The sequence below is a fragment of the Colius striatus genome, chromosome 25 (assembly GCF_028858725.1).
Source record: "Colius striatus isolate bColStr4 chromosome 25, bColStr4.1.hap1, whole genome shotgun sequence".
NCBI classification, from domain to species: domain Eukaryota; kingdom Metazoa; phylum Chordata; class Aves; order Coliiformes; family Coliidae; genus Colius; species Colius striatus.
Window position 1 is genome coordinate 4,806,289 of NC_084783.1, and position 16,209 is coordinate 4,822,497.

General features: G+C 44.2%; 1 protein-coding gene across 3 annotated transcripts; it reads left to right on the top strand.

Moving 5' to 3' along the window:
• The first annotated feature begins 500 nt into the window (after window positions 1-500).
• LOC133627785 (HAUS augmin-like complex subunit 8) lies at window positions 501-8,859 on the top strand. Of its 3 annotated transcripts, none has more exons than XM_062014895.1 (11): window positions 501-904; window positions 1,205-1,275; window positions 1,363-1,418; window positions 1,698-1,791; window positions 2,492-2,605; window positions 3,105-3,187; window positions 3,777-3,848; window positions 4,368-4,526; window positions 5,394-5,535; window positions 7,278-7,419; window positions 8,176-8,859. In XM_062014895.1, exons 1-11 carry the CDS (start codon window positions 864-866, stop codon window positions 8,294-8,296), a joined length of 1,095 nt encoding a protein of 364 aa, XP_061870879.1. In that variant the 5' UTR covers window positions 501-863; the 3' UTR covers window positions 8,297-8,859. The 3 variants fall into 3 exon arrangements, with proteins under 3 accessions (XP_061870879.1, XP_061870881.1, XP_061870882.1); XM_062014897.1 differs by having other exon boundaries at window positions 3,780-3,848; XM_062014898.1 differs by lacking the exon at window positions 1,698-1,791 and having other exon boundaries at window positions 888-904; window positions 1,205-1,418.
• The last annotated feature ends 7,350 nt before the right edge of the window (window positions 8,860-16,209 follow it).

The following is a 16,209-nucleotide window of genomic DNA, read 5'->3' on the forward strand; positions in this document are numbered from 1 at the left end:
CAACACATCTGCCATCGCGTCGGTTACCAGCCCACACAACTTCAGTCTGCTGCTCCCGGGCACCGCTCCGCTCCAGCACCCACCGCCTCAAGGGGGGACTCCCAGAACTGCTCCCGGGCTCCAGACCCCTGAGGGAATTGCTGGAGCTCCACGATTTCTTCCCGCCCGTCTCCCGCCTCCCCCCCGCCCGAGAACTCCCGCACCTGCCTCACAGCGCCCCACCACACGGGCCTCAGGGGACAGCACCGCTGTGATGGCACCCCGTCCGTCAGGAGCGCCACCGGCACCACGCCGGCTACAGAGACGAAAGAGAAAGAAGGGAATGAAGGGAAGAAGGAACCTGGATGCCCAGGGGCGCGCTCCGCCTCTGTTTTACCTCAGCCGCCGTGTCAAACGGTAGCGACTAACGCCGCCGCCCGCCACAGGCCCCGCTCGCCACTTCCGGGTACAGGGAGGCAGGGCGGCGCCCATTCAGCGCCTCGAGCGCACTGCGCATGCGCGCAGCCCCGCGCCAGGCCGGGAGGCGCAAAGCACCGCCTGGAGCTGCGGGAGGAGGCGCCGGGCTCGCCCCGGCCCGGCCCGCGCCCCCGCCTGTGGCTCCCTGCGCGGCTCGGGAAAGGGTGATGTCGGGAGCCGGGGGCTGGGCCCTGCGGCGGGAAGAGGGAGTGGCCAGGTTCCTGTCAAAACCAAACTACACCGGTGCCGTTCCTGGCCGGGAGCGTCGCCTCCTGGCACCGTGAGGGCTCCCGCTGCAGAGGCGGTGGTGTCGCTGCCGCTTTTCCAGCGATTCCGTAGCTCAGTGGGGCGGCGCAGAAATTCCCTCCCGTAGCGTTCTTGCCGTTCGTCAGCTGAGTCTGCAGAGCATGGCCACCTCCCGCCCAAGACCTGAGGCGAAACCGGCGAGGTCAGTCACGTTTAGGCGTTGTCAGCCCGTCGCTTCGCGCTTTGCCCTGGCGCCGAGGGGAGCGTGGCGGGGCTGTGCCGGGGCGGGAGGGCTCCGTGCCCGGGCCGTGACCCTGCGGCCCGGCCGGGCTCGTGTCCCTGCTCCGCGCCGCCAGGGGGCGCGCGGGGGCCGGCGCTGCGCGCGCGGCGGTTCGAACGCGATGGCGGCCGAGGCGGCGGCGTGAGAGCGGGGTAGCGGCCCGCCGGCCGGCTCCTCGCTCCCCGTCTGCGCCCGCTGTCGTCTACTGCTTTGTGTTTGCAGGATGTCCGGGCAGGCCCCCAACCGCAGCGCCAGGGGGGCGAGCGGACGAGTGTCCGAGACGGAGCCGAAAGGTACCTGGGCGGAATGGCGAGCGCGGTCCGCCTGAGGGGCGAGGCGGGGCGGCGGGCCCGGCTGAGCTCTCGCCGCTTCTTCCTCAGGAGGACGGGTCGTGAAGTCGCGCTATCTGCAGTGCTTTCAGAAGGACGGCGAGAAGGTAGTTGGACGACTCTCGGGGGCGCTCCGCGGGGTCAGAAATGGTGCGAGGGGCGGCTGGGGCGTGTGGCAGCGAGACCGAAGCGATACCAGCACCCGCCGCGGTTCGGAGCGAGTCGTGGTGTAGCGCTGGATGCAGTCTGGGATGGCAGCTCGAGGTGACTTGCGAAGCAACAAGACGAGCTGGGCCTGTAGTTGTTTATTGTCAGCGTTCAAGTCGGAGTGAATATAGATTGCCGGTGACAATGATATTCAGTCTTACTCATTTCTTGATTGTCAGGGTAATTCAGTACATTCTTTTTCGACATCCACTGCTAAAACATCCGCTGCCACTAAACCCAGATCAGTGCCTCGGAAACGTGGCGCTTCGGCTGGTAGGTATTACCAGAATTTAAGAGCTCTTCTTTTGTGTATTTATTTCCAGCCCTTAAGAACTTGATGGTACCCTGAAGAACTCTAAAATGCTGCTACAAGATGATCTTTTGTTTTACTCGCATCTGGATACAGAGGGAATTAATAAATGATGTGGGATTAAGAGGTGTAAACTCAAGTGCATTGAAGTCTCCTTTGAATCTTCTGATAGAAAGTTAATGTTCTGATAGGAGACTGTTTTGTGATGAAGTCTTTGGGTTGTCTAACCTTATTTCTTGCCTCCTGCACAAGACTTTGAACTCTGCTTTCACTGTGCCCTCACAGTTACCCAGCTTTTCTATTTAATCTTTTCAGTAAACCAAGAGTAAATGACTGAGAATCTCTGGCTGCAGGACAGTCCATTTTTGTTTCTTTTGCAAGAGTCACAAAAGAATTTTCTAACAAAACTTTTCTCCAGGTGACTTGAAAATCCTGAGTTAATAACATTATTCTCTGTTGTTGAGCTGTGAAATGTTTCAGAGGATAACATTCTGAGCCACCTTATCTTGAGATAAGTCAGGGAGGAAGCAAATGAGAGAGAGAGAGACAAAATATGTAGAAGCTTGTGTAAGGTGCCCAAATATTAGTGAAAGCACACAGAATTGTGACTTTGTGCAGAATCTACTCTAATTCTTTTAGTCTGACAACAGCTTCTTTCTTCAGGTCGTGTCCCTGGCTCATTAAACCAAAGCAGTTTTGAGAAAGGTGACTTGCAATCCACTTTATTAGATGAAGATAAAAGTAGTCGACCAGAGCTTGATCTTTCACCTGTTACTGGTAAGCTTCCACTCATACTCAGGTTCCAGGTTTATTATTTTTCATGTCTGTGCCATGACTTGATGATAAGTAACCTTCTGTTCTTCTAGATTCATGAAAGGACTTCTGAAGGGAAGTTGAATGTTGTTGCAAGTGTCCTTAAGCAGAGCTATTAAGACCTTTGGAGTTTAATTTTAATCATCTGTTTTATTTAATCGTCTGGGTGCTCGGTTCTTTTTGTTTAGCATTGAGTTTTCAAGAACAAAGTGCTCTCCATTCTTTGTTCCTGTGACAGATGAGTGTCAGATTATCAGCCCTTTGGCCAGTTGTTTCCCTGGGATCTGTAACTGTCACTTGCAGCTTAATGCTCCCACGATGCACATCTCCTGTCATCAGACTCAGAAGCAGAGCACACATAATAATCTTGAAGTTGTCTTTGCATGTGAAGGACCTGATGGTGTGTTGTTCCACCCTGTATACTTTGGTAGAAGAGGGCAATAACTTTTCTGTTGCAACACAGATAAAAGTGCTTGTGAAGAGACTCATCATTCAAAACCTGTTTGCAAAGGAGCTACTGGGACACGTAAAAGCCGAGCAAAAAAGGTGAGTCTCACTGCTTTCATGTGTGTCTTTTGAAATGTGTGAAATGAAGGTTCTCTGTTTATCTTTAATCTCCATAACAACTTTGAGGTCCTGGAATCAGCTGAAGCCCTCTGGAAGAAGTCAGAGGCTATGTCTGTTGTGTTGCTGGTGATGTTCTTGTTTATCAGATGTCTTAACACTGACTGAAGTTTTGCTTCCATTCCCTGTGGTAAAGAACCTGCTCCACTTGTAGCATCTCCTCAAGTGTATTCTTCTTGTGTTTCTGTCCTACTTGTTAATTAGATCAGATCTTTCAATATTTTCTGACCTTTTTACTCAGAAAACCAACATTGATTCAACCTGACTCAAAGTGCAGATCTTGTTCAACCTAGCACTGAAAAAATGTGCTGAGAATGTTACAGAAAAGGGTGAAGCACAGAGGTGTATTGAATGTGCATTGTTTAATAACCCAGCCTTCTTTGGAGCAGACTGTTGTTGATGACTCGATGATGATTCTGGGCACAAATGGAACTTTCAGTGATTTGTTTGAACATTAGAAGAATAATTGTTGAAATACCAAATTTGCTCTAGTATGTTCTTTTCTTTCTAGAAGGGAAATGATGATGTTGTGATTGAAGAGCTGGAGTCTCTGACACTGCTTTTAACTTACCTAAGAATAAAGGTGAGAGTCAGTCAAGTATTTGGTGTTTCAGACGGAAGAACTTGATATTGAGGAACTGTTTAATGCCTTGTCTATGCTTTCTGACCTGTAACAGTTAGATTTTTGTGACTTTCTATGTTTATGCTTGTAAAACCATTTTCCTTGCTTTGAAAACTCTCTTAGAGTGAATGCAGTGCCAGTTTATGAAGCTGGGTCTTGTTCTTCACAAAGCAGGGGTATGCAGAAGTCTTGAGAAGACTGAAGGAGAGCGTTTGGTTGGGTTCATGGTTGTAGCAATGACTTTTTGCTCTTTGTTCACTCAGTGCTTTTTATGTCTGGTTTTCCTTTACAAAAATCATTTGGGAGGTTGAGGGAAGATGATGGAGGGGGCACTAACTATAATGTCCTGTGCTTATTGCATGAGGTCTTTGCTTCCTTAACTGCAGCTCTTTGATCTGGTCTGGTCCTTACACTTGTTTATTCAGAGTAACTTAGACTAGTGTTACTTGAGTTAATATTTTGTGTGTGTGTGTGTAATAGGCAGAAAAAAATCTTGCTGAGCTGGAGAAAAAAACAGAAGAGAACTTGTTAAGGTTATGTGAAGAAAAGGAGAGACAGCAGGAGAAGCTCTGGGAGCTGAAGCGTGAAATTCTACTCAAAGAGAGAGAGCAGAGACTAGAGGAAGCATTAGACAAACAGGTAGGCTTTATTACAGTCTGGACCTCTTCTCTATTGAAACAAGCTCACTTAGGAAGTAGTCCTTTATCCAGAGAAGATTCTTCTGCTTCTCTTGTCTCCTGGGACGTGGTTTTATGCATCTTAAAATAAAGATTGACTTCTTGTAGCACGAAATGTTTCCTAGTAACCTAAACACAGACCTTTTGTCACTTTCTTGGTTGTGTCGTGTACATAGGCAAGGAGAAGTTAGAGCTGCAAGGGGCAGCAGTAGTGCACTGATCACCAGAGTACTTTACAAGCTCTGCAAGTGTCTTAAGCCATGTGAACACCCTGCTGCTGGGCAATGACAGTTATAGCTAGAGCTTGAGATGTTGACCTTTAGATGAGAGGTGGACATCTGTACTTTGATTTATTTTTATACATCAGCGATAGTTGTGGCCTGATTGTAAGAAGGCAAGTTTCTAATTAAGTTCTTGGTAACAGGTGATCTTAGAAGCTAAGTCTTCCCCTCTTTGTCAGTGTTTTGTTAGTTCTGTTGCATCACATTAAAAGGTAGTTCTTTGGGAATAACAAATGTTCAGAACTGATCTTAGGTTTGCTTTTAATAAATATGCATTGCAAAAATTCAACAAGACTTCAGTGTTCTGATGAATACACTCTTAACTGTAGTGTCATGTATAGTACACTTCACCTGATCTATTGCTAATAGCTCTCAACAGCAGTAACAAGGAAATTGGTTTTGACATAGACATTTTGGGGTGGTAGAGGAAAATCTAGTAAGCAGCATTAGAGGAGTATCCTACCACAAACTTCTCAAATTCTTCTGTAAATGAGCATTTCAGAGCGGTACTTGGAGTTTTTTATAAACTATTTGTGCCTCTCTTTCAGATGGATGTACTTTCCCCCCTTGTTGCTGTTTGTGAACAGTTTAAGGAGCAATATAAAAACTTTGCTACTTCGCTGGATGCCGCTAGACATAAATTACCCATCAGGAATATTCACATAGAAGGAGATGCACAAACATACCTTGGTATGGCAATTGGATTCATCAAACTTCTTATAAAAAATAGCGATTTTGTGATATGCTAGCTTTTTGTGGTATGCTGGCTCTCTGGCCACTGCAGGAATTTATGTGCTCTTACAGCTTGTATGGACACTGGGCTGCAGCAGTAGTCACATGTTTTGCTGTGAGTAATTTTTGTCTCTGTTTAACCACTAAACCACACCTGAACAAGGTTTTTATCTTGCAGCAGGAAAAACTGTCTAAACTGGGGCAGCTTTCATGCAGAAAATTGCTAAAGAAAGTGTGTGTTTTACCTATTTGTGGCATTCCTCTTCCTTTCTAGTTCCTAATGAGTGAGCAAGTTATAGAGTTACAAACATACTGTGATCTCTTTTTGTTTCTGTGTTTGAGAGATAAAGTCACGTGGGTAGACGTGCTCACATTTCCTGTACAACTAGAGTTTAAATGTGCCCTGGGATATCTTGAGCCAGAGAGTGCTTGTTTGATAAATGAGTACTTGTGTTCTGTATTGAAGTCTGGACAAAAAAGATATCTTTAAACTGCTGATCTGCTAGTAATGAGATTCTTAAACCATCTACAACGATCTTGCTTACACTTTAAAACAAATGGAGGAGATTTATTGAAGAACTTGGTTTTTTTGTAAGGAAGATTGAAAGAAATACTTATTTTTGGTTGGTGAATGCTGAAGGAAAGGACTGGATCAGTTCCATTTTGGGATTATATGCAAAAAGCAATGTATGTAAGTGGCCAGGGAAATTTGGATGTATAAAATATGCTTTTCTCTTGCATTTGTCATGTGAAAGTCTTTTACATATTCTAAATGAAAATTTGATTAGCAATTTTATTAGGCTGCTCGTAGAATCGCTGTACAGTGGGGGTTGGAAGGGACTTTTAGAGCTCATCCAGTCCAGCCCCCCTGCCAAAGCAGCTCCCACCTAGATCAGGTCACACAGGAACGTGTCCAGGTGGGTTTGGAAACATCCCAAGAAGGAGCCTCCACAGCCTCCCTGGGCAGCCTGGGCCAGGGCTCCCTCACTGAAACACTGAAACAGTTTTTCCTCAAGTGGAACTGTTTGTGTTCCAGATTCTTTCCATCACCCCTTGTCCTGTCACTGGAGACAACAGAAAAAAAAGTGTTGCCCCAACCTCCTGACACCCAGCAGTTAGATACTTGTCAATATGAATGAGCTCCCCCCTCAGTCTCCTCTTCTCCAGACTGAACAGCCCCAGATCCCACAGCCTTTCCTCAGAAGGAAGATGCTCCAGTCCCCTCAGCATCTTGCTGGGCTCTCTCCAGCAGTTCTCTTTCCCGCTTGAGCTGGGGAGCCCAGAACTGGGCACTGGACTGCAGATGAGGCCTCCCCAGCACAGAGTAGAGGGGCAGCAGAACCTCCCTTGACCTGCTGCCCACACTGTTCCTGATGCCCCAGGATGCCATTGGCTTTCTTGGCCACGAGCTCACATTGCTGCTCACGTTTAATTTGCTGTCAACCTGGACTCCCAGGTCTCTCTCCTGGAGCTGCTCTCCAGCAGGTCTGTCCCCTGGTTTTGCTGCTGTTAGTCTCCATAGCTAAAAATAACTTAGCTTTCCCAGTTTTCTCTTGGGGTGATTGTGAAAGCTGAACAAACAGTAGCTTTCATTACCTAGTTCACTTGTTTCTGTGGATATTTGGCTGTTAAGTAATCTTGTATGAGTTGATGCCACTGCCTGTATTTTTGAATGAGATCTTTACCATCTGATATTGTAGATGGCCTGCAGAAGGAGTTAACTGTCACACAGGAACTTCTGGCAGAAATTATGCCACGCTACTCAGAAGAAAGCACACAAGTGTTTGGGGTACTGAAAGACCTTAAAGAAGTCTCTCAGAAACTGGATCAAGAGATTCAAAGGTATTTACAGCGAATCAGGTGAAAAGACTTATTGGCTAAATGTTGGGAGGAAAATCCATAGTTTTGCCAGACCGTGTGTAGAATGTGTCTTGGAAGAGGATTAACTGAGGGAACAACACCGAGTTTAGTTCTGTCTGTAGTGGGCATCTGTATTTCCATCCCTACCCTACCTACTGTCAAAGGAAAGACGTTTGGACTTTTCATTTTGTTTGTTTCTTCTAATTGGCCAAGTTTTGTGTGCCATTCCCTGACACTTCCACTGAGAATTTCAATGGCCAAGAATAGCCCTGGGAAAGTGCAAGTATATAGGAGATGAGAACTGCAGGAGACAGAAAGGCAAACTGGAAGCAGTGTGTCTTAAATAATAACCATGGAAATGTATCACCCTTTAGAAGTGACAGGGTGCACAGAAAAGGTTTTTTCCTTAAGTATTGAGTCAACAAATACAAAGTATCACTGAGAGCAGGAGGAAGAGATGAAGCATGATCTATTTCCCTTCCTCCCTTCCTTCATTTCCCTATAATAGATGACAGGTAAAATCTTTGAAGATTAATAGACCATAAAGCATCTCCCCCTGCTGCAGACTTCCCTTCACCAAATTTTAGCCTTTGGGTAGATAATATATATGACAGTTTTTCTTGTGGCTCCATGGTAGGAGAATGATACAAATGTCCAGGTGTCAAATGTCCATAGCCTTTGGGGTTCAGCAGAAGTTGTTATCCTTTAGAGTAACTGATTTAGCTTCATTTATTCCAGGAGCTCCACACAAGTGCAGAACCTGGCGTTTGAAGTTAGTAAAGAAGTTTCTCTGTGTAACCAAAGAAAATGTGAAGAGCAGCATGGACCAGATGTTGTAAGAGACTGGTACTTCGGCTAAGTTTGTGTCTTGTTTGACAAACGAGCGGGTTCTAAAGCAACGAGACCATGCTTCTGTGTGAACATACAACTTGTCCAATTTTCAGTCAGTCATACAACTTACCAACACTTTCAGGCTGTGTGAGCACTGTAAGCATGTGTGCTTCCTAAAATAAAGGGAGTTTTCTTCTGCATTCTGCCCATAAGGAGACCTCCTTTTTGAGTGCAAATTTCTTTGACACCTTCTGCTTTGACAACACTGAAAGTATTTTCTTGGCAAATATGACCTATGTATTCTTAAAGTTCTTGTTTGCCTTTCTTGGAAGTAGCTCCAAGACTGATTTAGACTTTTCAGACTGATTTCCATCTTTTTCCCAAGTAGCATTCTTTAGAGGGCAGTGTACGAGAACGCCAGTGGATCAGAAAGAGCCTGGTCACTTCCACCAAGTGAAAACTTTGTTAACTTTGTGGCTGATTGTCTTGGAAATGAATTATTAAAACCATCAATGTTTTTGTAGTAACCTGCCATCTTCTTTTTAAGGACTTTATTCTCTTTAATAATAAAGATTACTTTCCACTGCTTTATCTCTAGCCTTCATGCCAGAATATCTTCCCTGTTCTACTACAGAAGCTTTTGTTTCCATCTGGGCTTACATAGGGCTAATACTACACTACCATTCTATGATTGTAGATATGCAGTGATGGACTTGCAGGCACTAACAGGTGCTAATGGCAAGCTGTGGGAATCGCACTCAAAGGGTTAAAACTGCCAGTACCTGCTTCTGTGATGCAGAGCTGGGAGGTGGAGGCCTTGAGAGATCAGCCTGAAAAGTAGCCGAGTGAGGAAGCCTTGTGGAGGCAAGATGGTTCTGTTTTGGCTGCAAATGCTGGGATTGAGAGAAAAGCAGCTTCCAAACAGTTTCAGCAAGGCCACAGGTGCCCAGAGTGAGAGAACTGCATGAGCCATGCAATGGATACTCAGGTTAGCACCCCTGTGACACCCCTGACGATGAAAATGAGCAAAAAGAGGGATGTGCTAAACCAGAAATAACTGTTCCTCAACTCTCCACCCAAATCATGTCAAATGTCACCCCAGGGATGAACAGAGAAGTCAAAGTCCCTAGGGGAGAGGAGAGGTTTTTTGGCTTTTTAGCCTTTTTAGTGTTTTGAATGCTTTTGCTCTGCTGCTTCAGAGAGATGCAGCAGGACCAAAGAGACTGAAGACCCAGGTGAGGCAGGTGATGGACTGTACTCTTCTTCCTCACCCAAGCCAGGGACACCTTGGTAAGAATCATGCTTTTTGTCTAGGTGACAATCCCCAGGACAAGCATTGCTGCCATTTTGATCATATATTAGCACAACTGCAGTGTGTTTATCAACAGCAGTGTCCAATCTGTGATATCTGTCACCTTCCTAATTTCTCATAAATTCTAATGCTTGACTTTTGAAGCAGTTTTCAGTGAAAGTCCCCAGCAGCAGCTCCTGACAGACTAGTCAAGCTCAACCTTCACGTGACACAAGCCATTGGCCACTGGCAGCCAACGTGCTGAGGCCAGAAGAGCGTGAATGTGCAGAGAAACCTTAAAGCTAGCTACTGAGTAAGTGCCTGGGAGTGACTGCTCTGCTAAGAACACCTGGGCCATATGTGGCAGGCCTTTCCAGACTGCTTTCCAGGTTTGTAGATGGAATGTGTTCCTCTCAAAGACATATTGTGTCCTGTATTGGTTTCTTTTTTACCTATGGAACCTCTTTCTGCGATGGTTCTTTCAAAGCATTTGCTTGGTGTTGTCTGCATAGTGGTACATTTCTAGCTTAAGCTCTGTGTGTCTATAAAGATTTCTGGCCTGCTCAGAAAATGCTGGGAACATTCTCCTTGCACTCGTTGCAGTGCAATTCACTTTCTTCCTGGTATTACTAAGGGTGTAACTAGATTCTTGCCTCCTTTTATTAAAAAAATAGGAGTACATTGACCTATAGTAACTGGATGTGTAAGGTGTGTGCAGCACACTGGATAAGAAGTCAATATATAACAAACTACCCATTAGGAGTTTGTTAAACCTTTGAGAAGGGCTGGGGAAGGGGAAAAATCCCAGTGATGTCACAGAATTCTTATGTTTGGAAAAGACCTTTTAAGATCATCAAGTTCAGGCAGTCACTTCACACTGCCAAGCCTATCACTAAACCATATCCCTCATATCCCTTTTGAATATCTCCAGGGATGGTGACTCCACCACCTCCATGGGCAGCCCATTCCAAAGCTTAATAACCCTCTTAGTGAAAATGTGCTTCCTCATGTCCAATATAAACCTCCCCTGGCGCAACTTAAATCCATTTCATGTGCTGTCGTTCATTACTGGAGAGAAGAGACCAACCTCTACCAGACTACAACTCCCCTCCAGGGAGTTGTAGAGAGTCATCATGTGTCTTCTCAGACTCCTTTTCTCTAGGTTAAACATCCTCAGCTGCTCCTCATAAGACCAATTCTCCAGATCCTTCACCAGCTTTGCTGCCTGTCTCCTTTCTTGTAGCTAAAATGTATAGTATATCATATTAAATCTCTTTTTTTCCACATCAACTTATCCACGAGCCACTAGGAGAGCAATGAGTTGTTTAAAGTGATTCATCTGTTGTTTCTGCTCCCTTACAGGTGTTAAATGACCTGCAACTAATAGTTCTCCATGTCCAGCCATTCATTCTGTCATTGCCAAGTGTTGCACGCAGCAGGGTCGTGTTCTGAGCCAGAAACGTGAGCTGCACCGACGACATTGGCCACTGGATGGGGAACTTTGCTAAGCAGTCATGTCATAGGTTAGCTGCAAATTTAGATTGTTTCTTTTTGGTAGATGAACATTTGAATAGAAAGACTCCTATGTAGTGGAACTGCTAGTCAAACTGTTTTTCCTGAGTTTAACTTGCTTATTGTGTGTCATTCTGAGGCTAAGGAAGTTAAGAGGCATCTTAAATATGAGAGTGTAGGGATGAAATGAAAATCAAGTTTATAGTGTCTTGATAATTCTGTCTCTGCACAGGCACAAGTCAGAATGTCTTCCAAGTCAGATTTGTTTATGGGAAACCTCATTGCTGGTCTAAAAATTATTAAAGAAGTACTTGTAAATTTTACTCAAGTGACTTTCTACCACTGAGATACTCTTGTATGTGTGTGTGTGTGTGTGTGTGTATATATATACACCTCCAAATGCTACTTAAATCACAGACAGCAACACAAATTTTCCTTGCAAAGTGAAGTGGAATGCTGTTCTGTTCCTGGAGAAGGGTGGTGAGAAAGGTTCTGCTTGCAGTGATCACAGGTACAGGCTAAATCCTTTGGGGCCATAGTTTGTCCCCAGTGCTGCAGGTGGCAGTCATTGTCTGCACTGCAAGCCTGAGGCAAAAGGCCAGTCCTGACAACTGAATGTGCAAAACAATAAAGCTCTTGGGGGTGTGCACTCATTGTTTCAGAAGAATTGTAGGCATTGATTTGAGGGTTATGCCATTCTTCTCTTTTAAGTTGGCCACTTGTAATCATTTTTTGTATAAACGCAAGAACAAGTGTTAGGTGAAGCAGCCTGGCCCTCCAGGAAAGGGTTTTAAACTATTTTGAACTGATCCCTTTCCATCTTGATCTTCTTGAATATTCTTTCTAAGTAATTCTGGTTTGGCTCTTTGCAGAACTGGTTTAGGATCCTCCACCTTGAAACAACCACAGAATTAGATGCTGCTGTATTTATCACTGTACCAACAACAACAAAGAACCACAGAATCACTGGAGCAGGAGCTAAACAGATGTGACACCAGTTATTTTGTATTTTCCTCTTGTTTTCTGAAAACATCACATGCTCTGAATCAGTTGGAATCCTAAACAACTTAAGGGCTCTTTTCAGAACCTAGAGTTATCAATGTTCTCCCTTCTGTAACTTGTATTAATGTCCATTCAGTTTTGTTCTCTCTGAACTTGGGCACTGTGTGTTACCTAAGCATTCATATTTTAGGCCAGAGTTCTTATTGAGTAATTGTTAACTTTCTTGTCTCCTAAGGTGGTGGGTTGAGGGGCTTTTTTTCCTCTTCCAAAAACTGAAAGCAATTGTGAAATGAGGCAGCTGAGTGCCTGGGTGGGAAGGGAGAAGCACTGAAATGCATTTACCTCCTGCAAAACTCTAATGGTCTGAAAAGCAGTTGGCAAAGATCATGTTAAGCTAAGTTTGCACTGCCTGCATTCTTTTCTTTCTTGGGGAGCTCTGACCACATGCTCTCCAGTTGCACTGGTGTTGCCTGACTGTTTGCCCACCACCAGCTCGAGAGGACTGAGATAAAGCCTTTTTTACTGTAATTCTTCTGCTCTCTGCCATAGGGTCAGCAGGAATCAACAGGAAGGAGCATCTCTCTTGCCTCTGGCACACTATAGCTGAAGCCTCACTTGTCTCTTCACCATTACTCCCAAATCTACAGTTCCTTGTTCACACTAGCTTCAAATGGAGCTGAATCCTTGCTCATCAGCAGCAAGTAAGCAGCTCATGGCCCCAGCAGATATTTCTGCATGTTAGGCTAATGAGAACTTCTGGGATTACTGCAGCCTTCCCTGCCTTGGAGCAGACATCCCTCTGTCAGAGATCTGGAAACTCATACTGAATGTGATAAACAAAACTACTGGCTGGACTGTGATTTTCAGGACATGAGAAGAGCTCCACAGCAACAGAAGATGGAACAGCTCTGAAAGGCACCACTGACCCACACTGATTAAGAGCATTTCCAGTGCTTACATTCCTGTTCAACTCTCAGGAATGATTTTCAGTTGTTTCTTCCAGTGCATTTGTGTGTGGTCTGTAAAGCAAGCACGGGGATGGAGGATAAGTTTTGCAGAATAGTCTCAAAATGATGAGTTTCTTTTAAAGTATTCCTGTGATAATGTGTATGCAAGAGCTCTCAAGTTTCCTGCTATTTCAAGATCTTAAATGTCCTATGGTAGGGGAGCAAATGTCAGCTGCCTCTCAAGATGGAACTTTTGTTTTTACAGATAATGTGTACTTGGAGATGACCTGTAGGATATCAAAACTTAATTCCTTGGTTTAATATCTATTCTATGTGGGGATGGGAAGTTAAACGTGATTGAACAATAGAGTTTTCAGGACTACTACCCGTGATTATATTCTCTGTGTGGCACTTTTCAGCTGTGAGGTTTTGGTGTGTATTTCTTCAGAACTTTTTAGACAGTATTTCAGGAAGTTAAATGGTATCGAGCAACTCTAGGAGTGCATCACTGATCCTCTGCTAAACCAGGATGAAGCTTATTAGTTGGAGTGTAAAGTGATGTCAGTACACTTCCACAACTTCAGTGTATCGTGGGCAGAGCATAGGCAGTGTCTGTACAGGCCAAAGTACCCAAAGATGTCGAGAGCCTTGAACTCTTTGTTTTGAGAAACTTGTCTTGACATAACTGAATAAGATCCAATTGCTCACCTTAATATGGTTTGTATGGTAAAAGGACACCTCTACCCCTTCCTACCTCTACCTCTCCTTTTCCTAGTTATAAAAGTGTCCAGTTGAATTTTCAATCACTCTCAGGTATGGAGACGTCACAACCTTTCTAGATCCCTTACTTCTGTATAAAACACCAGACTATGCACAAACCTCTGTTGCATCAGTCATATGTAGAGGCTGAAAAGAAAACTGGAAAGTAATTCCTTACTGACAGCTGTCTCATTAAGCACAGTGCTCTGTTCTAAGTGAGCATCTGACCAGATGAATGATTTCTTAGGACTTTTGAAGTCATTTTGTAAGGAATTAAAATGTTACATTACTGTGAAAGATCAGCCTCTCCCGTTCTGTAGGTGATTAATAAGTATTTTTGACACAACTAGGTAATAATTCCATCCTTGATATCATTATCATGTGATATGCTACTCAGAATACATTCTTAATTTCAGTGGGCTCTTTAATGATCCTTGTAATTTTGTTCTACAGATGCTTGTATTCCCAGGAGGCAGGATCAGTCTTGTTTCTACCGCTTTGTCTCTGGACTGATGTCATTTCTGTTAAAGACATCATCATTGCTGGTAAGCTTGCAGTAGGATGGCCAGGCTGGTGGGACACTTCTTTCAGTTATCAGTTTCTATATCAGATATCTATGACTAACAGAAAGGAGGCTGTCACAGAAACAGAAAGGGAGAACAAACCTAAGAGTTAAAGCAATGGGTGTAGGGTTTTGGTGGGTTTTTTTACCATGAATATAATGCTGTAAAAATTAACTAAGACCTTAATCTTGGCTGGTGGTACGTAGTGACTGACATGAGTGTACTTCTATTGGGAAGGGGGACGAGTGATTCTGGCTTCCCTAAAGCTGAGGACTTGTCTGTTGTTTATTTTTCACCTTCTGCTGAAATCTAGTGTTTACAGAACTTGATGCAAACATGAATAACTGCTAGTCTTGTTTTTATTGCAGCATCTTTTCTTACATGCACCATTTACAAGTGTATTCTCACAGTCTTTAATTATTACCTCCTGTGCCTTTAGGTCTGGTTATTTGTGTGAGAAGTTAGTGATAACACTCATGCAGAGGCAGTTAACAAAGGCTCATTATTAATATCCTCATCCTACCACTTGATTCTTATGAGTACTCATATTGATTGGAATTTGCAGTTGAGGGGGACAAAAGTGAAAGGAGGCTGAGGGTAACAGCACTCAAGAATTGGTGTCATTTACAGCTTAGTGTTAACTGGGTTTTGTTTGCCAAATACCTGGCTGGTGGTTTTAACTTTGCAGGGTGGATGAGACACAGTGGGGGAATTCTTGTTTCTGCAGAATAAGGATGAGAATGTACAAGTGGTCAGGATGTCAGTTAGACCTTGTCAGAACCAATACAGAGGCATTCACACCTTTTTCAATGAACTGCAGTCCCTCCCTCACCTTTCTGCCACACCAGTAGAGCCACAGCAACCCCCTGCATGCTTTCCACCTGGACAAGTGCCTGACATTCCTGACATTTCCTGAGGACCAGAATCACCTTTTTTGTTGTTAATGAAATAAAAATGTGAAGTATGTGCTGTGCACACGGGTGGGTGAATGTGGCTCACAGATTTGACTGATGAATAGTTTTTATACATAAGCAGTTCTTACAGAACTTCCTTTAAACCCCTAACTATTACCAGATGTGGGTTGCAGGCGGCTGCTGGAATTCCAACACCTGTTGCATCACACTGAATAGGATTCATTTGGCAGGCACAGAAAATTCCATTTCAGTAACTAAATGGTTTGAAATGGTATCTCTGGTTCTAGCCTTATTTGCAGCATTGCACATACTTTCATAATTAGAATATGAGTTTGCAGTCTTTAGAGACTATCATTGCCTGGTATTTCTTGTACTCACTAAACATCAAATACAAACTCTTCAATTTGGAAGAAATTTCTCCTTTAAAAAAAGTTAACAATGAGTTAAAAGGCCATATGCCATGTCATGATAATTTCTAGCTGTGATTTCTTAGGTGTAGAAATACACTGGTCTGTGTTCAAAACTGTTACAGCATTGTGCTGAAGGTGCTGGAGCTTCATTTTAGAAGTGTGCTCTGCTGCAGTGATGAATTCGTTGCTGAATCGTGTCACTGCTCTATCCACAGAGCTTTATTCAGAGATACAACGTGGATGGCTACAGAATGGCTGTTTAGTGGCACCTTATGGGGTTTTTTGGTATGTACCCCTTAGATCTTGGGCAGGAGTCTATAAGGAGCTGTTTGTGGGTCTGCTCTATAGAGACATGCATTAGGTGTAGAGGTAACTGTTCTTTTGCAAGCATAGTGTTGTTTCATCCAGAACATACCTGATCTCTGCAGGACTACTATCAAAGGCCTTGTTTAGATTAGTGAGGTATTGCACACGAGTTGTAGGCTGCCACACCATGACAGCAGCAGAGGTGCTCCATTTTCATTTTACCTCCTTATTGTCTTC